Source organism: Mya arenaria, chromosome 14, assembly GCF_026914265.1.
Source record: "Mya arenaria isolate MELC-2E11 chromosome 14, ASM2691426v1".
NCBI lineage: Eukaryota > Metazoa > Mollusca > Bivalvia > Myida > Myidae > Mya > Mya arenaria.
In genome coordinates this window covers 53251956-53278393 of record NC_069135.1, presented here as the reverse complement: position 1 = coordinate 53278393, position 26438 = coordinate 53251956, and the positions used below count along the sequence as shown (strand labels likewise).

The 26438-nt window shown below is 44.4% G+C and overlaps 1 protein-coding gene across 2 annotated transcripts; it reads left to right on the top strand.

The window, feature by feature from the left end:
• Nucleotides 1-11847: 11847 nt before the first annotated feature.
• Nucleotides 11848-16248, top strand: LOC128218218 (tripartite motif-containing protein 66-like). 2 transcript variants are annotated; one of them, XM_052925828.1, is made up of 2 exons: nt 11848-12213; nt 14835-16248. In XM_052925828.1, the coding sequence occupies exon 2, from the start codon at nt 15541-15543 to the stop codon at nt 16213-16215; it is 675 nt and encodes a 224-aa protein (XP_052781788.1). In that variant the 5' UTR covers nt 11848-12213; nt 14835-15540; the 3' UTR covers nt 16216-16248. The 2 variants fall into 2 exon arrangements, with proteins under 2 accessions (XP_052781788.1, XP_052781787.1); XM_052925827.1 differs by having other exon boundaries at nt 14835-15512.
• The last annotated feature ends 10190 nt before the right edge of the window (nt 16249-26438 follow it).

The following is a 26438-nucleotide window of genomic DNA, read 5'->3' as shown; positions in this document are numbered from 1 at the left end:
AGTGGCTGCGTGGTTCGAACCCCACCAGGGTGACAGTGGTCTAGCGGTATAAGTGACCTACTCTCACCCAAGTGGCTGCGTGGTTCGAACCCCACCAGGGTGACAGTGGTCTAGCGGTATAAGTGACCTACTGTCACCCAAGTGGCTGCGTGGTTCGAACCCCACCAGGATGACAGTGGTCTAGCGGTATAAGTGACCTACTGTCACCCAAGTGGCTGCGTGGTTCGAACCCCACCAGGGTGACAGTGGTCTAGCGGTATAAGTGACCTACTCTCACCCAAGTGGCTGCGTGGTTCGAACCCCACCAGGGTGACAGTGGTCTAGCGGTATAAGTGACCTACTGTCACCCAAGTGGCTGCGTGGTTCGAACCCCACCAGGATGACAGTGGTCTAGCGGTATAAGTGACCTACTGTCACCCAAGTGGCTGCGTGGTTCGAACCCCACCAGGATGACAGTGGTCTAGCGGTATAAGTGACCTACTGTCACCCAAGTGGCTGCGTGGTTCGAACCCCACCAGGGTGACAGTGGTCTAGCGGTATAAGTGACCTACTGTCACCCAAGTGGCTGCGTGGTTCGAGCCCCACCAGGATGACAGTGGTCTAGCGGTATAAGTGACCTACTGTCACCCAAGTGGCTGCGTGGTTCGAACCCCACCAGGATGACAGTGGTCTAGCGGTATAAGTGACCTACTGTCACCCAAGTGGCTGCGTGGTTCGAACCCCACCAGGGTGACAGTGGTCTAGCGGTATAAGTGACCTACTGTCACCCAAGTGGCTGCGTGGTTCGAACCCCACCAGGGTGACAGTGGTCTAGCGGTATAAGTGACCTACTGTCACCCAAGTGGCTGCGTGGTTCGAGCCCCACCAGGATGACAGTGGTCTAGCGGTATAAGTGACCTACTGTCACCCAAGTGGCTGCGTGGTTCGAACCCCACCAGGATGACAGTGGTCTAGCGGTATAAGTGACCTACTGTCACCCAAGTGGCTGCGTGGTTCGAACCCCACCAGGGTGACAGTGGTCTAGCGGTATAAGTGACCTACTGTCACCCAAGTGGCTGCGTGGTTCGAACCCCACCAGGGTGACAGTGGTCTAGCGGTATAAGTGACCTACTGTCACCCAAGTGGCTGCGTGGTTCGAGCCCCACCAGGATGACAGTGGTCTAGCGGTATAAGTGACCTACTGTCACCCAAGTGGCTGCGTGGTTCGAACCCCACCAGGGTGACAGTGGTCTAGCGGTATAAGTGACCTACTGTCACCCAAGTGGCTGCGTGGTTCGAGCCCCACCAGGATGACAGTGGTCTAGCGGTATAAGTGACCTACTGTCACCCAAGTGGCTGCGTGGTTCGAACCCCACCAGGATGACAGTGGTCTAGCGGTATAAGTGACCTACTGTCACCCAAGTGGCTGCGTGGTTCGAGCCCCACCAGGATGACAGTGGTCTAGCGGTATAAGTGACCTACTGTCACCCAAGTGGCTGCGTGGTTCGAGCCCCACCAGGGTGACAGTGGTCTAGCGGTATAAGTGACCTACTGTCACCCAAGTGGCTGCGTGGTTCGAACCCCACCAGGATGACAGTGGTCTAGCGGTATAAGTGACCTACTGTCACCCAAGTGGCTGCGTGGTTCGAGCCCCACCAGGATGACAGTGGTCTAGCGGTATAAGTGACCTACTGTCACCCAAGTGGCTGCGTGGTTCGAGCCCCACCAGGGTGACAGTGGTCTAGCGGTATAAGTGACCTACTGTCACCCAAGTGGCTGCGTGGTTCGAGCCCCACCAGGATGACAGTGGTCTAGCGGTGTAAGTGACCTACTGTCACCCAAGTGGCTGCGTGGTTCGAGCCCCACCAGGATGACAGTGGTCTAGCGGTGTAAGTGACCTACTGTCACCCAAGTGGCTGCGTGGTTCGAACCCCACCAGGGTGACAGTGGTCTAGCGGTATAAGTGACCTACTATCACCCAAGTGGCTGCGTGGTTCGAACCCCACCAGGATGACAGTGGTCTAGCGGTATAAGTGACCTACTATCACCCAAGTGGCTGCGTGGTTCGAACCCCACCAGGATGACAGTGGTCTAGCGGTATAAGTGACCTACTATCACCCAAGTGGCTGCGTGGTTCGAGCCCCACCAGGATGACAGTGGTCTAGCGATGTAAGTGACCTACTGTCACCCAAGTGGCTGCGTGGTTCGAGCCCCACCAGGATGACAGTGGTCTAGCGGTGTAAGTGACCTACTGTCACCCAAGTGGCTGCGTGGTTCGAGCCCCACCAGGATGACAGTGGTCTAGCGGTGTAAGTGACCTACTGTCACCCAAGTGGCTGCGTGGTTCGAGCCCCACCAGGATGACAGTGGTCTAGCGGTATAAGTGACCTACTATCACCCAAGTGGCTGCGTGGTTCGAACCCCACCAGGATGACAGTGGTCTAGCGGTATAAGTGACCTACTGTCACCCAAGTGGCTGCGTGGTTCGAACCCCACCAGGGTGACAGTGGTCTAGCGGTATAAGTGACCTACTATCACCCAAGTGGCTGCGTGGTTCGAACCCCACCAGGATGACAGTGGTCTAGCGGTATAAGTGACCTACTGTCACCCAAGTGGCTGCGTGGTTCGAACCCCACCAGGGTGACAGTGGTCTAGCGGTATAAGTGACCTACTGTCACCCAAGTGGCTGCGTGGTTCGAACCCCACCAGGATGACAGTGGTCTAGCGGTATAAGTGACCTACTCTCACCCAAGTGGCTGCGTGGTTCGAACCCCACCAGGGTGACAGTGGTCTAGCGGTATAAGTGACCTACTATCACCCAAGTGGCTGCGTGGTTCGAACCCCACCAGGGTGACAGTGGTCTAGCGGTATAAGTGACCTACTATCACCCAAGTGGCTGCGTGGTTCGAACCCCACCAGGGTGACAGTGGTCTAGCGGTATAAGTGACCTACTATCACCCAAGTGGCTGCGTGGTTCGAACCCCACCAGGGTGACAGTGGTCTAGCGGTATAAGTGACCTACTGTCACCCAAGTGGCTGCGTGGTTCGAGCCCCACCAGGGTGACAGTGGTCTAGCGGTATAAGTGACCTACTGTCACCCAAGTGGCTGCGTGGTTCGAACCCCACCAGGGTGACAGTGGTCTAGCGGTATAAGTGACCTACTGTCACCCAAGTGGCTGCGTGGTTCGAACCCCACCAGGGTGACAGTGGTCTAGCGGTATAAGTGACCTACTATCACCCAAGTGGCTGCGTGGTTCGAACCCCACCAGGATGACAGTGGTCTAGCGGTATAAGTGACCTACTATCACCCAAGTGGCTGCGTGGTTCGAACCCCACCAGGGTGACAGTGGTCTAGCGGTATAAGTGACCTACTGTCACCCAAGTGGCTGCGTGGTTCGAACCCCACCAGGGTGACAGTGGTCTAGCGGTATAAGTGACCTACTGTCACCCAAGTGGCTGCGTGGTTCGAACCCCACCAGGGTGACAGTGGTCTAGCGGTATAAGTGACCTACTGTCACCCAAGTGGCTGCGTGGTTCGAGCCCCACCAGGGTGACAGTGGTCTAGCGGTATAAGTGACCTACTGTCACCCAAGTGGCTGCGTGGTTCGAACCCCACCAGGGTGACTGTGGTCTAGCGGTATAAGTGACCTACTGTCACCCAAGTGGCTGCGTGGTTCGAACCCCACCAGGGTGACAGTGGTCTAGCGGTATAAGTGACCTACTGTCACCCAAGTGGCTGCGTGGTTCGAACCCCACCATGGTGACAGTGGTCTAGCGGTATAAGTGACCTACTGTCACCCAAGTGGCTGCGTGGTTCGAACCCCACCAGGGTGACAGTGGTCTAGCGGTATAAGTGACCTACTGTCACCCAAGTGGCTGCGTGGTTCGAACCCCACCAGGATGACAGTGGTCTAGCGGTATAAGTGACCTACTGTCACCCAAGTGGCTGCGTGGTTCGAACCCCACCAGGGTGACAGTGGTCTAGCGGTATAAGTGACCTACTGTCACCCAAGTGGCTGCGTGGTTCGAGCCCCACCAGGGTGACAGTGGTCTAGCGGTATAAGTGACCTACTGTCACCCAAGTGGCTGCGTGGTTCGAACCCCACCAGGGTGACAGTGGTCTAGCGGTATAAGTGACCTACTGTCACCCAAGTGGCTGCGTGGTTCGAACCCCACCAGGGTGACAGTGGTCTAGCGGTATAAGTGACCTACTCTCACCCAAGTGGCTGCGTGGTTCGAGCCCCACCAGGGTGACAGTGGTCTAGCGGTATAAGTGACCTACTGTCACCCAAGTGGCTGCGTGGTTCGAACCCCACCAGGATGACAGTGGTCTAGCGGTATAAGTGACCTACTGTCATCCAAGTGGCTGCGTGGTTCGAGCCCCACCAGGGTGACAGTGGTCTAGCGGTATAAGTGACCTACTGTCACCCAAGTGGCTGCGTGGTTCGAGCCCCACCAGGGTGACAGTGGTCTAGCGGTATAAGTGACCTACTGTCACCCAAGTGGCTGCGTGGTTCGAGCCCCACCAGGGTGACAGTGGTCTAGCGGTATAAGTGACCTACTGTCACCCAAGTGGCTGCGTGGTTCGAACCCCACCAGGGTGACAGTGGTCTAGCGGTATAAGTGACCTACTGTCACCCAAGTGGCTGCGTGGTTCGAACCCCACCAGGATGACAGTGGTCTAGCGGTATAAGTGACCTACTGTCACCCAAGTGGCTGCGTGGTTCGAACCCCACCAGGGTGACAGTGGTCTAGCGGTATAAGTGACCTACTGTCACCCAAGTGGCTGCGTGGTTCGAGCCCCACCAGGGTGACAGTGGTCTAGCGGTATAAGTGACCTACTGTCACCCAAGTGGCTGCGTGGTTCGAACCCCACCAGGGTGACAGTGGTCTAGCGGTATAAGTGACCTACTGTCACCCAAGTGGCTGCGTGGTTCGAACCCCACCAGGGTGACAGTGGTCTAGCGGTATAAGTGACCTACTGTCACCCAAGTGGCTGCGTGGTTCGAACCCCACCAGGGTGACAGTGGTCTAGCGGTATAAGTGACCTACTCTCACCCAAGTGGCTGCGTGGTTCGAACCCCACCAGGGTGACAGTGGTCTAGCGGTATAAGTGACCTACTCTCACCCAAGTGGCTGCGTGGTTCGAACCCCACCAGGGTGACAGTGGTCTAGCGGTATAAGTGACCTACTGTCACCCAAGTGGCTGCGTGGTTCGAACCCCACCAGGATGACAGTGGTCTAGCGGTATAAGTGACCTACTGTCACCCAAGTGGCTGCGTGGTTCGAACCCCACCAGGGTGACAGTGGTCTAGCGGTATAAGTGACCTACTCTCACCCAAGTGGCTGCGTGGTTCGAACCCCACCAGGGTGACAGTGGTCTAGCGGTATAAGTGACCTACTGTCACCCAAGTGGCTGCGTGGTTCGAACCCCACCAGGATGACAGTGGTCTAGCGGTATAAGTGACCTACTGTCACCCAAGTGGCTGCGTGGTTCGAACCCCACCAGGATGACAGTGGTCTAGCGGTATAAGTGACCTACTGTCACCCAAGTGGCTGCGTGGTTCGAACCCCACCAGGGTGACAGTGGTCTAGCGGTATAAGTGACCTACTGTCACCCAAGTGGCTGCGTGGTTCGAGCCCCACCAGGATGACAGTGGTCTAGCGGTATAAGTGACCTACTGTCACCCAAGTGGCTGCGTGGTTCGAACCCCACCAGGATGACAGTGGTCTAGCGGTATAAGTGACCTACTGTCACCCAAGTGGCTGCGTGGTTCGAACCCCACCAGGGTGACAGTGGTCTAGCGGTATAAGTGACCTACTGTCACCCAAGTGGCTGCGTGGTTCGAGCCCCACCAGGGTGACAGTGGTCTAGCGGTATAAGTGACCTACTGTCACCCAAGTGGCTGCGTGGTTCGAACCCCACCAGGGTGACAGTGGTCTAGCGGTATAAGTGACCTACTGTCACCCAAGTGGCTGCGTGGTTCGAGCCCCACCAGGGTGACAGTGGTCTAGCGGTATAAGTGACCTACTGTCACACAAGTGGCTGCGTGGTTCGAACCCCACCAGGGTGACAGTGGTCTAGCGGTATAAGTGACCTACTGTCACACAAGTGGCTGCGTGGTTCGAGCCCCACCAGGGTGACAGTGGTCTAGCGGTATAAGTGACCTACTGTCACACAAGTGGCTGCGTGGTTCGAGCCCCACCAGGGTGACAGTGGTCTAGCGGTATAAGTGACCTACTGTCACACAAGTGGCTGCGTGGTTCGAGCCCCACCAGGGTGACAGTGGTCTAGCGGTATAAGTGACCTACTGTCACACAAGTGGCTGCGTGGTTCGAGCCCCACCAGGGTGACAGTGGTCTAGCGGTATAAGTGACCTACTGTCACCCAAGTGGCTGCGTGGTTTCAGCCCCAACAGGGTGACATTGGTCTAGCGGTATAAGTGACCTACTGTCACACAAGAGGCTGCGTTGTTCGAACCCCACCAGGGTGACAGTGGTCTAGCGGTATAAGTGACCTACTGTCACCCAAGTGGCTGCGTGGTTCGAACCCCACCAGGGTGACAGTGGTCTAGCGGTATAAGTGACTTACTGTCACCCAAGTGGCTGCGTGGTTCGAGCCCCACCAGGGTGACAGTGGTCTAGCGGTATAAGTGACCTACTGTCACCCAAGTGGCTGCGTGGTTCGAACCCCACCAGGGTGACAGTGGTCTAGCGGTATAAGTGACCTACTCTCACCCAAGTGGCTGCGTGGTTCGAACCCCACCAGGGTGACAGTGGTCTAGCGGTATAAGTGACCTACTGTCACCCAAGTGGCTGCGTGGTTCGAGCCCCACCAGGATGACAGTGGTCTAGCGGTATAAGTGACCTACTGTCACCCAAGTGGCTGCGTGGTTCGAACCCCACCAGGGTGACAGTGGTCTAGCGGTATAAGTGACCTACTGTCACCCAAGTGGCTGCGTGGTTCGAGCCCCACCAGGGTGACAGTGGTCTAGCGGTATAAGTGACCTATTCTCACACAAGAGGCTGCGTGGTTCGAGCCCCACCAGGGTGACAGTGGTCTAGCGGTATAAGTGACCTATTCTCACACAAGAGGCTGCGTTGTTCGAGCCCCACCAGGATGACAGTGGTCTAGCGGTATAAGTGTCCTACTGTCACCCAAGTGGCTGCGTGGTTCGAACCCCACCAGGGTGACAGTGGTCTAGCGGTATAAGTGACCTACTGTCACCCAAGTGGCTGCGTGGTTCGAACCCCACCAGGGTGACAGTGGTCTAGCGGTATAAGTGACCTACTGTCACCCAAGTGGCTGCGTTGTTCGAGCCCCACCAGGATGACAGTGTTCTAGCGGTATAAGTGTCCTACTGTCACCCAAGTGGCTGCGTGGTTCGAACCCCACCAGGGTGACAGTGGTCTAGCGGTATAAGTGACCTACTGTCACCCAAGTGGCTGCGTGGTTCGAGCCCCACCAGGATGACAGTGGTCTAGCGGTATAAGTGACCTACTGTCACCCAAGTGGCTGCGTGGTTCGAGCCCCACCAGGATGACAGTGGTCTAGCGGTATAAGTGACCTACTGTCACCCAAGTGGCTGCGTGGTTCGAGCCCCACCAGGATGACAGTGGTCTAGCGGTATAAATGGCCTATTCTCACACAAGCGGCTGCGTGGTTCGAGCCCCACCAGGATGACAGTGGTCTAGCGGTATAAGAAACCTACTCTCACCAAAGAGACTCGTGGTAAGAGCCCCACCAGGATGACAGTGGTCTAGCGGTATAAGAAACCTACTCTCACCCAAGAGACTCGTGGTCAGAGCCCCACCATGGTTAGAGGGGTCTAGTGGTAAAAGTGTCCACCTCTCCCCCAAGTGGATGCGTGGTTCGAGCCCACCCAGGATGACAGTGGTCTAGCGGTATAAGTGACCTACTCTCACCCAAGTGGCTGCGTGGTTCGAGCCCCACCAGGATGACAGTGGTCTAGCGGTATAAGTGACCTACTCTCACCCAAGTGGCTGTGTGGTTAGAGCCTCATCATGGTTAGAGGGGTCTAGTGGTATAGGTGTCCACCTCTCACCCAAGTGGATGCGTGGTTCGAGCCCCACCATAGTTAGAGGGGTCTAGTGGTATACGTGTTCACCTCTCACACAAGTGGCTGCGTGGTTCGAGCCCCACCATAGTAAGAGGGGTCTAGTGGTATAGGTGTCCACCTCTCACCCAAGTGGCTGCGTGGTTAGAGCCTCATCATGGTTAGAACGGTCTAGTGGTATAGGTGTCCACCTCTCACCCAAGTGGCTGCGTGGTTCGAGCCCCACCATAGTTAGAGGGGTCTAGTGGTATAGGTGTCCACCTTTCACCCAAGTGGCTGCGTGGTTCGAGCCTCACCATAGTTAGAGGGGTCTAGTGGTATAGGTGTCCACCTTTCACCCAAGTGGCTGCGTGGTTCGAGCCCCACCATAGTTAGAGGGGTCTAGTGGTATAGGTGTCCACCTCTCAACCAAGTGGCTGCGTGGTTCGAGCCGCACCATGGTTAAAAGGGTGTAGTGGCTTAGGTATCCACCTCTAACCCAATTGCCGTCCTGGTATGAGCCCCACCATGGTAAGAAGCGTGTAGTGGCTTAGGTATCCACTTCTCACCCAAGAGCTGGCGTGGTTCGAGCCCCACCATGGTTAGAGGGGTCTAGTGCGTGGTTCGAGCACCAACAAGGTGAGAGTGGTATAATGATATAGATGTCTGACTATCACCAAAGAGGTATTGGGTTCGATTCCCAATAAGGGCTCCTTCTTATGGCCTCTCAGAATGGACACCAGTACTGGTTTCTACCCAGGAAACAGACTCGAGCGTGATGATAATCGATGCCAATTTTCATCACAATCGATCTAAACTTTACCAGTATAAACTAAACAAGTATCTCTTCACCTAAACCTTTCGATATTGAAAGTATTTAAAAGTTGAGACAACTGCTTAAAAGCTTTAAAGTGACATTCTTATTTAAAAGTGAATATATACATATATACACATGTATAAAAACACAATTATTGAGTGATAAACCTTTAACTACTTACCAAATACTTAGTTATGCATTTGAGGAAAATATTTATTATTGATAGCAGGATTGTAACCGTGTTTTTAGTAGCTGAAAACGCAAAAATAAAATATTATATGATTGGTGAGTGTAAAAAGATTTACTTTTATCTACTTTCGTCTCATAAGGTATAAATACCTTGTTTTCTGCAACTTTCTTTCAACTTAAACTTGGTATCCTTCATAAGAACAATTGTTTTTGACATTCATTCATCCTTTTTGGCATGTTTAAACAAATGTACTAATTGTGGTAAATCTTATTTGGGAGTAAGAGTGCATCTTTAAAGAAAAACTTTTATAAGATTAGAATATCTCGAAATAATGTGATGAGAATTTTAAACCCGAAATAAACGACGCTTCCGTCTGTTTCCGATGGAACTGTAGTCGCGGGTGCCACCCCGTAAGTCCCCGGAAGTAGATGTCGTAAAGGCCGTACAAACCCTGGGCCGGTGAGAGGCGGACCGGTCGGCCGTCATGGTAGTCGTCGATATGGGGTCGGTGAAATTATGTATAAGAAGATAATTAACCAGTCACGTAACATTTTGCATGCCTTTAAAAACAATGCTTCGTTCTTGTTTGTTCTGAATTATTCCAAACCGTGAAAATTGCATTTGCCTTTTTTTGTACAGCTGCTCTCACCATTACCGGGTTATTGTCATTAAAATTGCTCTATATATATTTTGTGTCGTTGCTGCTGTTGCTGGTGATGCTGCTCTGTTGATTGTATGATTTAATATTGTATTTTCCTTAGAATACCAAAGTCAGTGAAAACGGTAGCATAATGTTGATAATGGTTCTTCACCTTTAGGTAAATATCCGTTTCGTAATAAACAAATTTATATTATTCAATGCACAAGTTTAATTTACTATTAAATGGATGCAGCGTACCCTGATAACCAAAAGTTCAGCGCCATTTTGGTTCTAAATATTATTGCGCGTTTATTGCCATTTGATAAGAAATTGTAAAATAGATATTTTGAAAATTATTCTTTTTTTCAATCTATTTTCAAACTATATGCTAACATATTAATGATTGTTTATTTTCTATGATTATATATTAATCCATGGATTCCATCAATGACAGGAAATGTAAGCAATGCTAAAACGAATAAAAATTGTTTGCAGTTTTGACCCAATTTGACACCAGATCAAAGCGCTCCGAACAAAGTATATGTGTCCTTTATATTTCAAAATTCAGTTATTTATCAATGATCCCACTATTTCTATTAAAATTAGACATATAAGTTATTGCAATATTCAAAAGTAACATTGAGCACGCAAAATTAAAAAAGCGACAGTTAAGAAAACTATGTTTGTTCATGAGCATTCCAAACTACCCATACAATATATAGATTATAAATTATAATTGCCATTTGCCGACAATGCTTTGTTACTGAAAGGAGGGGATCCGGAGAGTAGGGGAGAGGCTGGGAGAGGAGGGGAGAGGAGAGGAGGGGAGAGGAGGAGAGAGGAGAGGAGGTGAGAGGAGAGGAGGGGAGAAGATAGGAGGGGAGTGTAGAGGATGGAAGAGGTGGGAAGAGGAGAGGAGAGGAGGGGAGGGGAGGGGAGGTGAGGGGAGAGGAGAGGAGAGGAGAGGAGAGGAGAGGAGAGGAGAGGAGAGGGAGGAGAGGAGAGGAGAGGAGAGGAGAGGAGAGGAGAGGAGAGGAGAGGAGAGGAGAGGAGAGGAGAGGAGAGGAGAGGAGAGGAGAGGAGAGGAGAGGAGAGGAGATGGAGGAGAGGAGAGGAGAGGAGAGGAGAGGCGGGGAAGGGAGGGGAGTAGAGGAGAAGAGAGGAGCGGAGAGGAGAGGCGGGGAGGGGAGGGGAGTAGAGGAGAAGAGAGGAGAGGAGAGGTGTGGAGAGGAGAGGAGAGGAGAGGAGAGGAGAGGAGAGGAGAGGAGAGGAGAGGAGAGGAGAGGAGAGGAGAGGAGAGGAGAGGAGAGGAGAGGAGAAGAGAGGAGAGGAGAGGAGAGGAGAGGAGAGGAGAGGAGAGGAGAGGAGAGGAGAGGAGAGGAGAGGAGAGGAGAGGAGAGGAGAGGAGAGGAGAGGAGAGGAGAGGCGGGGAGGGGAGGGGAGTAGAGGAGAAGAGAGTAGCGGAGAGGTGTGGAGAGGAGAGGAGAAGAGAGGAGAGGAGAAGAGAGGAGAGGAGAGGAGAGGAGAGGAGAGGAGAGGAGAGGAGGAGTTGTAGTGGAGATGAGGGGAGTGGAACTATATTGTATGGGAGATTGGGGTCGAGGTTGCATGTGTTCATACTATACTGTATGGGAGACTTGCCGTGTAAGGAGGTTGGTGGGGGTTAGCTACAAGTAGGGGGCCAGAAAAAGGCCTTTAATGCTTTATCTAAATACTGGGGAGCTTGGGCTGGTGGAGGTTATAAAAAGTCTCATAGTCTTAAGCTTAATACCGGAAAACGATTTATTTACCCTTATCATTTTGTTCCTACCATTTGGGCGTGCGAGGGGGGGGGGGGCAAAGGCTACTGCTAGGTTATTGTACTTTTCTTAAATTGCATATTAATTCTCGCTAAAAATTGAGAACAAAATAGAGGTTAAACCGACACACATCGTTGACGCTGTTCAGTTCTATGATGTAACTGTTTAAATGATACGCCATTTATAAAGTGTTTATGTATTTCATCAAATATATTTCAATCATACCGAAACTTTAACATATTCAATACAAGTCTGCGTTTAAGAGGTCAATCAATAAAAACCAATCACGTGACCTATAACGTAGGCGAAAGAGAAGCTGTTTATTTTATTTCCTGGTTGGAAGTTAAGGCAAGGGAGAAGACATCAATAATATTTAACCATAAATGTGGCAGGATTATGGCATCAAATTTTAAATCCTCCATTCAGAGGGGCTGTGATTTCATCCATGATTTTGCCTGTTCCCTTTGCGAAGAAGATGGACTGAACACGGAAGCTCAACATTTCTGTAATCAGTGCACGAAATATTACTGCGTAAACTGTGTCTCAACTCACAATAAGCTATACAAGAGGCACACAGTGCTCGACCGGAAGGACGTGAAGAAATGGGCAGCACCACCAGGGATGGTGGACGTCCTTGAGAGATGCGAGAGGCACCCCGGGGAGGCGCTCAAGCTGGTATGTGGTGACCATGACCAGCTGTGTTGCCATGTGTGCGTTGCCGTGGATCATAGGTATGTTTCAAGGACTATTTAAGTTACAATTACACAATCACAGTATTTAAACTGATTGAAATAGTTTAATCATGCTTAACATTGTCTCCGGTTTATACAATCATAACAAAATTGTACTGTATTTTTATTGGTCAACACTGTCGCGGATCGGGGAGAGGGGGGGGGGCAAACCCACCCCCTCTGAAATCGTCCAAGTTTTTTTTTATTGCAATATATTTGAAATACTTAAATACCCCCAACGTCCACAATTTGAACTAAAATTGTCTTTCTTTTATTGTTTTTATTTTTATTTTATTTTTGGGGTGGGTGGGGGATACCCCAAACTCTCTCCCCCCTGCCAGCACTTCCAAACAAATAGATTTCGCTTTTGAGGGAGATGAGCAACTAAAAAGGTAACGCCCCTAAGTAGCGCCCCATCTAACGTCCTGGAGCCGCCCTTGTATACCGTGATATATATACTCGTTATTCGTGTCAGATCCTATATTATAAGACCTGTATTCAAATGGAGAAATATTAAGAAACACTTAAGTACTCTCTTTTAACTCACGATGATTTGGGCAAAATTACTAGCTGTGCGGTTTGACTAGAAGAATATGTCGTGCACGTACATAAAATGACGCTGTAAATAACATAATAATGCGTAATAATTTTGTTCCAACACATTCGGAACTCCTCGGCCATTTTCCATAAAAAACAATCTCGGAAGTATATGGATGGTTTACAATGACCGAACTAAAGTAATATGCAAGTAGATTGCGTAGTATTTTCAATTCAGCATTTAAACTTAATGACTTTACTGTTGGAAATCTTAATTGTCTTTGCAATAATACGCTTCACTGACAATCAATTAAAGAACAGTGATTCAAAATACACGCTAAACACAACGATTCATTTTTACTATTAATTAGTTTTTTTTTATCTACCTCTACTGATGTACCGACAAAAATCCGAGGTTGGTTTCGATGGAAAATGGCCGAGGAGTTCTGAATGGTTCTAGCGCTCTTCTAATTTCACAGATAGTCAAGGGACATAACTCGACACATTCTAAGAGTTATGAGCCTTACTACACATACTGCCACTGTTGTTTGGCGATTGTGGTACTGAATATAAACTATATGCGACTTATGGTATACTGAATTTAAACTCTATGCGACTTATGGTATACTGAATTTAAACTCTATGCGACTTATGGTATACTGAATATAAACTCTATGCGACTTATGATATACTGAATTTAAACTCAATGCGACTTATGGTATATTTAATATAAACTCTATGCGACTTATGGCATACGTAATATAAACTCTATGCGACTTATAGTATACTTAATTTATACTGTATGACGTTAAATGAATGAATTCGCAAAACATCGTCATAACAAGTAATCTAAGTTATTTTTAACCAAGCCTTTCTTCTGAGAAATATTATTATAAATACTAAGATTTAAACTATAAAGTAATTTATGCTATTAATTCCTATACATGTACCATTTACGTTTCAATTTAGTTATAAATCATTTGGAGGTTTTTAAACATAATTATGCTATGCTTTTATTTGTCTTGATTTGTCTGTATTTTTTCCTTTTAATGTGCCATATTTCATTGTGACTACATCAATTATTTTCTGATGCATATCAAGATTTATCAAGAATCTGTTATTAATATGTTAACGACAATTAATAATTATGTCTGTCTGTCTGACCGTCCGTCCGTCTGTCTGTCTGTATGGCCGTCTGTCTGTCTTTCTTTCTGTTTGTCTGTTTGCCTGTGTTTATGTCTGTGTGCGTGTCTGTCTGTGTGTATGTCTGTGTGTGTGTCTGTGTGCGTGTCTTTCTGTTTGCCTGTGTGTTTGTATGTGTGTCTCTGTGTTTGTCTCTCGGTCTGTCTTTCTGTCTGTTTCTGTGTCTTTGTGTATGTGTGTCTGTATGTATGTCTGTCTCTGTGTGTATAAGTGTCTGTGTGTATGTGTGTCTTTGTGTTTGTCTCTCGGTCTGTCTTTTTGTCTGTTTCTGTGTCTTTGTGTATGTGTGTCTGTATGTCTGTCTCTGTGTGCGTGTCTGTCTGTGTGTATGTGTCTGTGTGCGTGTCTGTCTGTGTGTATGTCTGTCTGTGTGTATGTGTGTGTGTGTGCGTGTCTGTCTGTGTGCGTGTCTGTCTGTGTGTATGTCTGTCTGTGTGTATGTGTCTGTGTGTGTGTCTGTCTGTGTGTATGTCTGTGTGTGTGTCTGTGTGTATGTGTCTGTCTGTGTGTATGTCTGTCCGTTTGTCGATGTTGATGTCTGTCTATGTATTTGTGTCTGTCTGTCAGTGTGTGTGTCTGTCTGTGTATATGTGTCTGTCTGTGTGTCCGTCTGTCTGATTATTACAGAAAGTAATGCATTAAGATTGTTAGACACTAATGGACATCATTTCAATCTATGATCAGCTTGATATTATCTAAATATGTTATTTAGTAAAAAAATGGAACATCGATGTTTTAAAGCAAAATATCAACAGGTTCTGGAAGACGACGACGACGAAGACGACAACGAAATATAAGTATTTAAATTGATGTGATTTTAGAAGAATGTTATAAACAACCGTCTTCATAAAACAAACATGTGTTTCCTTCTTTCATTGCAGACACTGTTCATCAATACAGCACATTCCAGACGTTGCAAAGGGCATCCGCAAAGATCCCGAGTTTCGTCAACTACCTAAACGGGTACTTTTTATTAGGAAGCAGATAGAAGATATGGAAAACGACAGAAAGAAAAATAGTTCCTCACTGCGGAAGGCTAGAACAGCCTTTGTTGATGAAATCAAAGCAATCCGTAGAAAAATCAACGACATTCTTGACAAGATGGAGAAAACGACCGTTCAAGAATTAGACGGTCTGGTGGCTGATCAGGAACTGTCCATTAAGAAAGATATGGAATCCTGCACACAGATGCATGAGGAATTAAAAAGCTTAATGGATTACATACAGAGCAAGGACTCATCAGGCGAACCACCCCTATATATTGGGTTCAGAAAATGTAAAGAAAAAATCAAAAAAGCAACCGAAATTCTGCAAAACATGTCAACTGTTGTCAAATACGATATAACTTTTCGTAAACATAATGGAATAGAAGATAATTTGTCCTCGATGAAGACATTTGGCGAGTTAAATGAATCGAATGTTTATTGTAAACAACCACTGATATCACTATTCCCCCGAGATTATGTATTCGCTACAGGGGGGTACAAGGAGTACAACGTGAGTATGAGTTCAGACAAACATACATGTGCTATTTAAGGGATATGTGAGCTGCCTGGTGGCGAGGTTGTTATTTCAGATTACCACAACATGACAGTGAAACTCCTGGACCAGGAGTACAGGGTTGTCGACCACTGTGATGTCCCCAAGTATCCATTGGACGTGTGCCACATTGGCGGGAATGAGGTTGTCGTTTGTGTTAACAAGTTTGGTGTTAGACGTGAACTCCATTTCATTAACATTACAAAAGGGAAACTTGTGACCACGCGAAAATTAAGTTTCACCAATAACTGTTACGGCGCAGCTTATCACGGAAACAACCTTTACATTTCCTCATACACCGCGCTGTACGTCTATACGATGACGGGACAGCTTGTGAAAAAGCTGTACGAGGACAAGTCCGGTGATTACACGGTGAGCAAAATTGCCATCAGTAACGACGGGAAGACTATCTACATCACAAACTACTCAAACGATCAACTTATCACCCTGGACAACCTCGGTAACAAGCTGGCCATATTCGCTGACTCGGACTTGAGGAAACCTATCGGAGTACACGCGACAACGGCTGGACACGTGTTCGTCTGCTGCTTTGAGTCCGACACAGTGCTGCAGGTTGACAAGGACGGGAAGACGAAGTTGGCCACATTGGCAAGGGAACAAGACGGAGTGTACAGACCTCAAGCTTTCTTCTTCAGCAGCCGTTCTTCCTCTCTGGTTGTCGGTAGAGAGAAAGACACGCTCCTGGTCCTTAATGTACGATAAAGAATAGATCCAATTACAAGTGGCAAAATAGAATTATTATAACTGATTTTTACTTGATCCTTTCTCGTAAATATAAGTTCGGATGGAAAATGTATATGCATATAATACAAGAATCATATTTGCTTAACGTATGTATACCTTTATATTTGACGTATTTTATTTGCTTTTAGCTACATAGTTATAATATTTATCGTGCACATGTTATTCAACTTAATGATTTTTTATTGTATAATGTTATTCCCGTATATTTAACATGTTGCTATGTGTATGTGTATGTATACTCGTATATATATATTTATTCTTTATTTAATGTTGAAATAAGATATATAATACGGCTCGTTTTGCCATGTGCCTTTAAAAAGCTTCAATACTTTTACTACAACTACAAGAGAGCCAGTTATGTGTTAACTATTTTCACTGCACACCTAGATGAACATAGGTGCATTAATTATGCAGAGTTTCTTCAAAGTAAAAACAATTACATATACCGTATTTCCATAGCTTACACGTTACATGCACGGGGTCCGTATTTCCATAGCGTACACGTTGCATGCACGGGGTCCGTATTTCCATAGCGTACACGTTGCATGCACGGTGTCCGTATTTCCATAGCGTACACGTTGCATGCACGGGGTCCGTATTTCCATAGCGTACACGTTGCATGCACGGGGTCCGTATTTCCATAGCTTACACGTCGCATGCACGGGGTCCGTATTTCCATAGCGTACACGTTGCATGCACGGGGTCCGTATTTCCATAGCGTACACGTTGCATGCACGGGGTCCGTATTTCCATAGCTTACACGTTGCATGCACGGGGTCCGTATTTCCATAGCTTACACGTAGCATACACGGGGTCCGTATTTCCATAGCTTACACGTCGCATGCACGGGGTCCGTCTCCCCATAGCTTATACGTTGCATGCACGGGGTCCGTCTCCCCATAGCTTACACGTTGCATGCATGGGGTCCGTCTCCCCATAGCTTACACGTAGCATGCACGGGGTCCGTCTCCCCATAGCTAACACGTTGATGCACGGGGTCCGTATTTCCATAGCGTACACGTTGTATGCACGGGGTCCGTATTTCCATAGCGTACATGCTACGTGTATGGGGTCCGTATATCCATCGTGTGCACGTTGTATGTATAGAGTCCGTTCTTCTATCCCGAGCATGCCAGGATACGGCTTCCGTACATCCATATGTATATTTATATGTTATTTTTGGCCAAAACAATAACGGTTAAAATACGTTTTTCTGCATAAGTGTTAAATTATTGAAGAAATTAATAACTCCATATATTTACAAGTTTGGGGTGTGGATGTACAGAAGTCCGTACACGTGGTGCTCCGTATACGTATTCGTGTACGGGGTCCGTACACGTTTAGTGCACGGGTCCAGCCACGCCCGTATATTCAATATGTACGGGACCGTTCATTCCCATTTATTCAACTACTTTCCGCAGTAAAAAACAAACTTTTATTTGAAAATTGAAATTTAAAAAAAAGGTTTAATTTCAAAGTAAACTGACTTAATTTGCGAACATTTAGAGCAAACATTAAATTGTGTATAAACAATTTTAAGTTGATCATAAATGCATGAGAAAATGGTTGAGGGGGTTTCATCAATGAAATAGAGGATTACTGTTTGTTTCAGTGTAAGATGGTTATATATTTCACCGATTGAGCTCAGAAACTATATATTATTCACGCATGACGCAGCCTCGAGTGAAATATTTACGTTTGGTGATCACAGGGTATATTGCTATCTTACTTGAAACAAACAATTTTCATGTTATTAAATGCCTAACAATGGAGTTAGAAGTCATTTAATTACTCTTTTTTAGAAAAAAATACGTCAATGTGTATGCACACGTAACTTCATTTCGGAAATGGCGTCGATGCCCAAGCCCTGTGCGCGCTGACGTTTGATTTGGAACTGACAGCGGGCAAAAATTTCAAAACAGTGAAAGATATCCATTTGATATTTCGACTGTTTCAAACAGTGAATTAAACATTTTTATTTCACTGATTAATCTCTTAAAACCACCGGAAAGCGTATAATACATACATAATTTTACAGTTAGCATTAGGATATTATAGATCATGGTCAAACAAAAGTATAAAGGATAAATAATCATCATTTTCTGAAAGTGCACCATAAGCTTTCCGTCTTGTGACGTCACAAAATTGACGTCACACGCAAGGTCGTGTTGATCAGGCTAATCCGTACCGGAACCGGTTTGTGAGTTCGAGAACGAGCGAATCGTTTACGTGCACGGGTTGTCTGCTGAAGTAAAAATGCGTCATGTATCCGTGCTTCGGCTCCGCGCATGCGCATTTGAAAAATAGAAAGAAAAAACATACAATAAATAACAAAGATGGAATGAAGCACACGTTCACCAATTATGGGCGTAACTGTAGCCAGGCGCGTAGCTGCCTATACGCGAGTACGCGGCTGAATCCACATGATTCTGACAAAATATAAGAAAAAAACCCCAGCCAATATTGCAGTATGCGTACTTGATTCCATAATCCTATAACTGTCCACTTTCAAGTACTAAATAAAGCACCTCAGAACGCCCAGAGTGCACCAGATTGCACAATTGTTTTCTTTTTTCCGAGGGGACATGCCCCGGAATCCCATAGCACAATTATAAATCCACATGAATAGAGGGCTAGCTACGCCCCTGGAAGCATGTTGAATTGTATGCCCCATTTACTTGAACACATAGTCAACGATGAAAATGTCATCAAAGAAAAAAAAATAAAAAATGTACACATCCCCCCCCCCCCCTCCTTCGCCCCATTTAAAAACATCTGTATGAATATCTAGAAATTAATTAATATTGGATTCAACAGACACTTTTTGAGTTACTTCCTAAATTGTTCAGATATACACTCAATCAGTCTTCGATAATTGTTTTTGATATCGCTACGTATATTGAGTGTGCCTTGCGCGAGTGCGAGTATAAATAAGCTTACATACACACGCAAAAGTAGCACATGGTTGTAAAATCAAATGGATTACTATGGAGACTACCTCTTACATACAAACCCTACAAATGACTAGTCGGATCAAGGTATTTTTGTTAATAATTTAACTAATTTTTACTTAATAAAATCTATCACTTCCTCATGGAAGTGCACATTATTAGATCATATCACGCCGCGAACATAAATAACGTAACGCCATTGGTCGAAGAATGGTCACGCGATGACCCAATATTTAATGGCGTTTATTTTCTGATTCCGATGAATAAATGAAACATGTAAACGGGTTGTCGACGTGATATATACGTTACGGGGCTAGAAGGTGGCCCGATATGGAATATATGACAGGCGCATGTGAGTTTGGTTCGTGGTCATCAGGTTGTCCGGTTAGCGCAGTGGTTAACGCACTCGCTTCTCACTTAGGCGTCCAAGGTTCGATTCCCGGCTCCGGTGCATGTGAGTTTGGTTCGTGGTCACCAAGCCGGACAAGTGGGTTTCCTCCGGGTTCTCCGGTTTCCCCGACAACACAAGACCAGACTCTTGCGTAAAATCGGGCCAACGAGAGTGATTAATACAATGTTGTAATAACTTGTTTCTCAATCGTTGAAAAATAGATGTGTTTAAACTATTTGGGATATATGGGGCGCAGAAAACCATATTCGGTTACGACCTTTCACCGGATATGGTTTCCTTTACCCAGTATATCCCATATCGGGGCACCCATCCCGTAACATTTTATCTGTTGTGAAAGACCACACCCCTGACCGATGGGGTATTTCTTTGCAAATGAATGTTGTTTTCAACCTAAAGAATGTCGAGTCACAATTATTGGTCCTCATGATTATGATCAGGGACCAGTAATAGTGATTTATTTAAAAAATAAAATAATACTTAAGCAAGTAAAAAGAAATACTTGTATACAAAGTCTGTATACAAAAGTTAAACCCGTTTTATACTATACCTTAGAGTTTACGCTCATGTGTCCTTGAACGGGATCGCCGTACGGAGCCCATTTCAATAACCTAGAAAGTATCTGTCTAAAAAACAACGGCGAATTTATATTCATTGAGTCATTTATTTTATTTGGTCAGTTATTCAGCGTTCTGCACATGCGTGCTGGTTAATGTCGAGACATTCACAACAACATTAACGAATATGTTATCTAAGTTTGCATTACTAAGCAATTCATGATTTAGTAAAGCAAAGAATAACAATAACAGTCTTAGTGTTTGGCGCGAAAGTACATACCGGGTAAGTCATTTTCATTTGAGTGTAATACTCATATGGTTTAGTTCAAATCTACACCAGTGTAAAAGGCATTAAATCACGCTCGTCATATGGTTTAAACATATTTTATTATTGAAAGAAACATTCAAAGTATGCAAGGTCGTATATACCATATCAAAATATAGGATTATTATATTGCTCGACAAATATGTTTTTGTAAAATAAAATTACAACATATAACAATTATACAGTTTCTATGCGGTCTCCATTAACCTCCGCAACGCAGGTGAAAAATTGTCAAGCATTGTAACAATTTCCATTCTTTGATACAAAATTAAATATTATAAAACTCATTAGAGTCTGCAAATATTTTGAGTAATGAAAAGCGTCAGACATTTCTTTAAGTGGAAAGCTGGGGTGAATCCAGGATTGGATGTTTCGTAACCGTTTGACTTGCGCCTCTCCCTTAGAACCAACAATAATTTGGTTAAAAGTGTTGAAGGGGCGTAACCGTTTGACTTGCGCCCCTTCCTTAGAACCAAAATTAATTTGGTTTAAAGTGCTGAAGGGGTTGGGAGGCCAGCCCCCTAGAAAATGTTCACAAGTTCTAGTCCGAAATGGAGCATTTCTGACGTATTTCTTTACTCTTTACCTCCTATATTTAAATATAAAGTTAACTTTGACGATTTTATGCGGGTGGGGCGGAGGGTCCACTCCCCTTGGATCCGCTAAAAAAATGGTATTTGTCCTATAATCGACATCATGTTAAAACGGCAAAACTTGCTCTTCTTGGTATGTATTTAAGGTTCATACCATTCGTAGGAAATATCTATAAATCATACAGTCGAAACCCGTTGGCTCGATATCGCTTGGCTCGATTTCCTCGTTTGCTCGAACTGGACGCTGAGAACCGATTTTGTTTTACTCTTTGTAAGGATGCGCGCTTGGCTCGATATTTGCGATGATCTAAGAATTTCGTCCGACCCCTGGGATTTCGAGCCAACGGTTTTCGACTATTCAGTTTTTCTCTTCTGGTTTATAAGACAACTTTAATAAGATATTCGACCCAAACAGATGTGAATTACAGTTGCCTGGTGACGTCATATTATATTGATATCACTTGAAAGGGTTGTGTCCAATTTTTGTTGTTGTTGTTTTTACCGAAAATAATTCAAATGATTTATTAGGCCCTTCAAAGATTGCAAAATATGGCGTTAACATCCATTTTAATTGATAAAAAGCAAATATACAAACTGTACATAACTTAATGTATGATTTGTTGTTGGTTGTTTATTTTTTTGAACGTATTAGAAATCAGCCAGCAAATACTTAAAATATACCAATTTTGTATGGTGGCCGACAGACATCGACATTTAACATTAACGTCAGGCACCAATAAATACATTTCCTATACAGTACAGTCGAACCCGTTGGCTCGAACTCCAAGGGACCGGCGAAAATACCTCGAGCCTAAGAAAATTCGGGATAAGCGGGATTGTTTACCTTCAGTATAAAGAATCGGTCCGTAATATCTAGGTCGAGCCAACGAGGAATTCGAGCCAGACGAGTTCGAGCCAACGGAGTTCGACTGTATATTTTATCGTCAATTAAGCAATTTACATGCAAGATAAGACTCATTTCATGTGCTTCAGGTATATTTCTGTATATTTCTGTTTACTCTACAAACGCTCTGACTAGGACATTTTTTTACTGATTGCCACTTTAAAGTGACTCGCTCATGTTTTTGGACCAACAATTAATTTTCCTGGTTATGGATCTGAAAACACTAAATTTAGCATTATGTTACTCTATGATATCGAAATTGAAGTCTAAAATACAGTTATAGCATATAAAAGTAGTTTGGCTTTAGTGGGGTTCGAATCCATGACGGTTAAGCCAAGAATTAATAAATACAGTTGCTTAGTCCTCACTGCCACCGGGACTTTAACAAATGATGAGGATATGTTGACCTCTTAGGGATACATTGATGACATCAAGTGATAATGTCAATCAACAAATCACGCAACACCACAGCCGAAATTGCGTTACGAAATTGTGGTCTTCAAAGACGATATTTGAGCAAATATCAACATTTACTGAAGGGTTCCAGCTTTTGTTGTTGTATTCTTTAATACTCCTTATGAATTGCCACACTTTATTTCATAATTAAAAAATATTATGATATTGAAATAATATTGGAATGATGTGACTTGTTGATTTGAGTTACGTGTATTGATATGATTCATAAACAACGATTCAATACTTTGTACAAGAGAAATAATAGAAATAACAAAGAGTAAACGATGACAACGATGATGATGATGATGATGATGATGATGATGATGGTCATGATCATGGTCATGATCATGATGATCATAACGACGACGACTATGACATTGACGATGATGATGATTATAATGATGATGATGATGATGATGATGATGATGGCGACGGTGACGGTGACGACGACGACGATGACGATGATGATGATGATGATGATGATGATGGTGATGGTGATGGTGACGACGACGACGACGACGACGACGACGACGATGACGATGATGATGATGATGATGATGATGATGGCGACGGTGACGGTGACGACGACGACGATGACGATGATGATGGTGATGGTGACGGCGACGGTGACGACGACGACGATGACGATGATAGGTATTGCATTTTGAAAACTGTTCGGAAATACTGTTTTGACTGGTGGGTTTTGTAATATAAAAGCAATTCATAATTCAATCTGTTTTATGTAAATCGTTCTTAAATCTTTTAAATAAACAGTATTTCAGATTAATATAAATACGTGATAAAGTCTTTAAATGAAGACATGATTCAAGGACTTAATACACGGACCCCTGAAACCGACCTTTTGTCACATTGAGGGCATATTTTTCTATACGCATGTGCACCGGAAGGTGATAGCACGATGATGAAACACGACAATACGTTGATGAAAACACGACGGTTCGATGATAGAAACGCGACAGTACGATTTTGATAACGCAATATTACGATGATGAACACACGACAGTACGATGATGAAAACACTACAGTACGATACTACGATAACAAAAGCGCGAAATAACGATATTACGATTTTGAAATGCGACAATACGATGGTGAAAAAACGATAGTAGATCGCATTATCACCATCGTACTGTCGTATTATTACAATCGTATTGCCGCGTTTTCGTTATGGTAGTTTCGTGATTTCTCGTTTTCATCATCGTACATCAAGTGTCGAGTTTCAGATTAACACATTCATATGCGATGGCCTTAACGGCATTCCGTAGATATTGGTTCCCAGCTGGTAGACTAGTCCAAGGGAGAAAATCGGAAACTAGGAGCTCGAGATAGGCGAGATGGAACTTCAGGCAAGGCACATACTTGCTTTAGTTTGAAGGTGTAAGGCTATTCCACTAGACTTCTCTCATTTTAGAGGAACTATTTGACGTCACCAGTGATTTAAAATTACTGCGCTTTACAACGTCAGTAAACAACGTCGCACGCCCTTTTCGGTGAACTGTTCAAAAGTGCGTTTTCTACGTCAATAATTTTAGATATGCAAGAAAAAAAAATATCAATCATGTTTTTTAGAAATAATCCGACCCTCGGGCAAGTGTGTGTACCGGAAACACATGAAAGATACAATATCATTTTGATTAGGATCTGTTTCTCCTTAATTATTCATTCGAAATGGTCTTGAAATACTGAGGTACATGTAAAATAGTTTGTTCATATACATCATACCTAAAAGTGTCCATGTGTACCAACAGATAAATTCAACTTTTCCAAGTTGTATTCAATTATTTATTAACTATACATTGTTCAACTATAAATACAGGCATTTCAAAATTGAGAAATTGCAAGGTCATATGTTTTGTATGGAACAATGCATTCATGATCCGTGCACACTGTATAAAATATATGAACAAATAAATTATTTATGGTTATTTTATTTGATAAATAGTAAAAATAAACACTTATCATTAGACAAACACATTATTGCAAGAACATCTTAATGTTAGAGTAGTTAAAGGCTTGTTCACGTTTTAAGGCTTAAACATCACAGAAAAACATCCATTTATTTTTATATGTCCACAAAATGATGATAATATTCATGTTGAAGCTGTATTGTTAATATTTATTTAAATATGACAGAAAATATCCCCTGTGCCGACAAGCATTAAACATGTAATGACCTCAGGCTTGGATTTACAAAATTCTGCCAATAGCTGCTTGGTGTATGTTCTTTCAAGCCAAGATAGTTAATTCAACTTAATTTAGACTAAGTTTTTTAAAAATTGTTTTGCACACGTGTAACAGTTTAAGATATGATGTCATGTTGAAATTATACATTTTTATGAATGTATAGGCTTAAACCTATCAAGAGCAGATTCTTATTGAAAATTTGAGTGAAGTCAAGTTCAGAAAGCAGCTTAACATATGCATGTACTGTCAATCGCAGCTAAAACGTAAAAGTACTGTCAATCACAGCCTATCACAATATGTTACTAATAAAACCATCTTGTAATCATCACCATAAGTAATTTCTGATTTGCAGAAGTCAAAACAAGTAAAAAATAAAAATCCCATTATACGCGGCATTTGGCTTAGTCACGCTGATTTTCAAAATGTTAAATAATGAAACTACAAGAATCAAAGATCATACGAATGGAATTAAGTACATGTATATGGTTAAATGAATTGAGAATGAATTTGAGATTTGACTTCAGTATTTTCCTGATATTGGGACCTGGTATCATAGAAAAATATAAAAAAGCAAATTTCCTTTGCGAATCAAGCCGATTTTTTAACGTTCAGCGAAAGCCAAATATGACGTCATGACAACGCTGAACTATCATTAACATAATTAAGTAAAAATATTCTACAACAGTATATAGTCGAAACCTGTTGGCTCGATATCGCTTGGCTCGATTTTCTTGTTGGCACGAACTGGATGTTAAGGACCGCTTTTGTTTTACTCTTAGTAAACATTCCCGCTTGGCTCGATATTTGCGAGGCTCAAAGTAGTTTGGCCGGTCCCTGGGATATCGAGCCAAAGGGTTTCTACAATACTAAGAAACCGTTTTAAGGTGGAATTGTAACTGCAAGTATGTATACAAATATGGTAAATGATAATTAAACAATGACTGGAGCATCATTACCGTAAAGATTTCACAAAATTGATTAAGAAGTTTAGGAGAAGATGTTTCTTTGAATTGTTAAGTTAAAGTCAATGATGTATTTATTTCATGATTCTGGTACACGCACAAAACAAATTCATGCTCCAATACACATAGCTGGAGTCAAACGTGGGTCAGCGCACGTTTTGCAGGTGCTACTTATTCAACTATACTATGCAGGTTTTGATTACTCAAATGACACATGTATAACTATTCCTACTATTGTAACTACTGCTTCACAAAAATATCAGTATAGTAGGGATTCGAACCAAAGCTCCTAAATCAGTAAGTTACAAAGACTTTAGGACTATTAGCAGGAAGCTATTTAGAGCATATGAAATGCTATATTTTCTATTTTACCAGATTTTTTGTTTTGTGCAATAATTCATAGAATCGATAGAAGCTGTGATATACAAAACTGATACAAAACACATTTAATGCATTCAGAAATGTGTAGACCGTCTTGATCTAACTCAGTTTTAAATTATGACTTTATTCAAAACCTGAGAAATATGTCGACAATGCACGTCATGCAAAATCATGTATATAAGTGGTCATTCTGTTTAAAGAATACGCATGTATTCCTTGATCACACATTTTTTGTATTGTTTTAAATGACATATAAGGTGGAATGAATTGGTAATGAAGAGACCTGTAGGTCTACATTAACATTTGAGGGAGCTCCGTGACCGAGTGGTTAGATTCTTTAAACTGGGTTCAAGCGTGGCGAAGAATTCTTCATGTGAGTAAGCCATCCAGCTGGCTTATGGAACGTCGGTGGTTCTTCCTGTGTGCCCGCTCGTGATG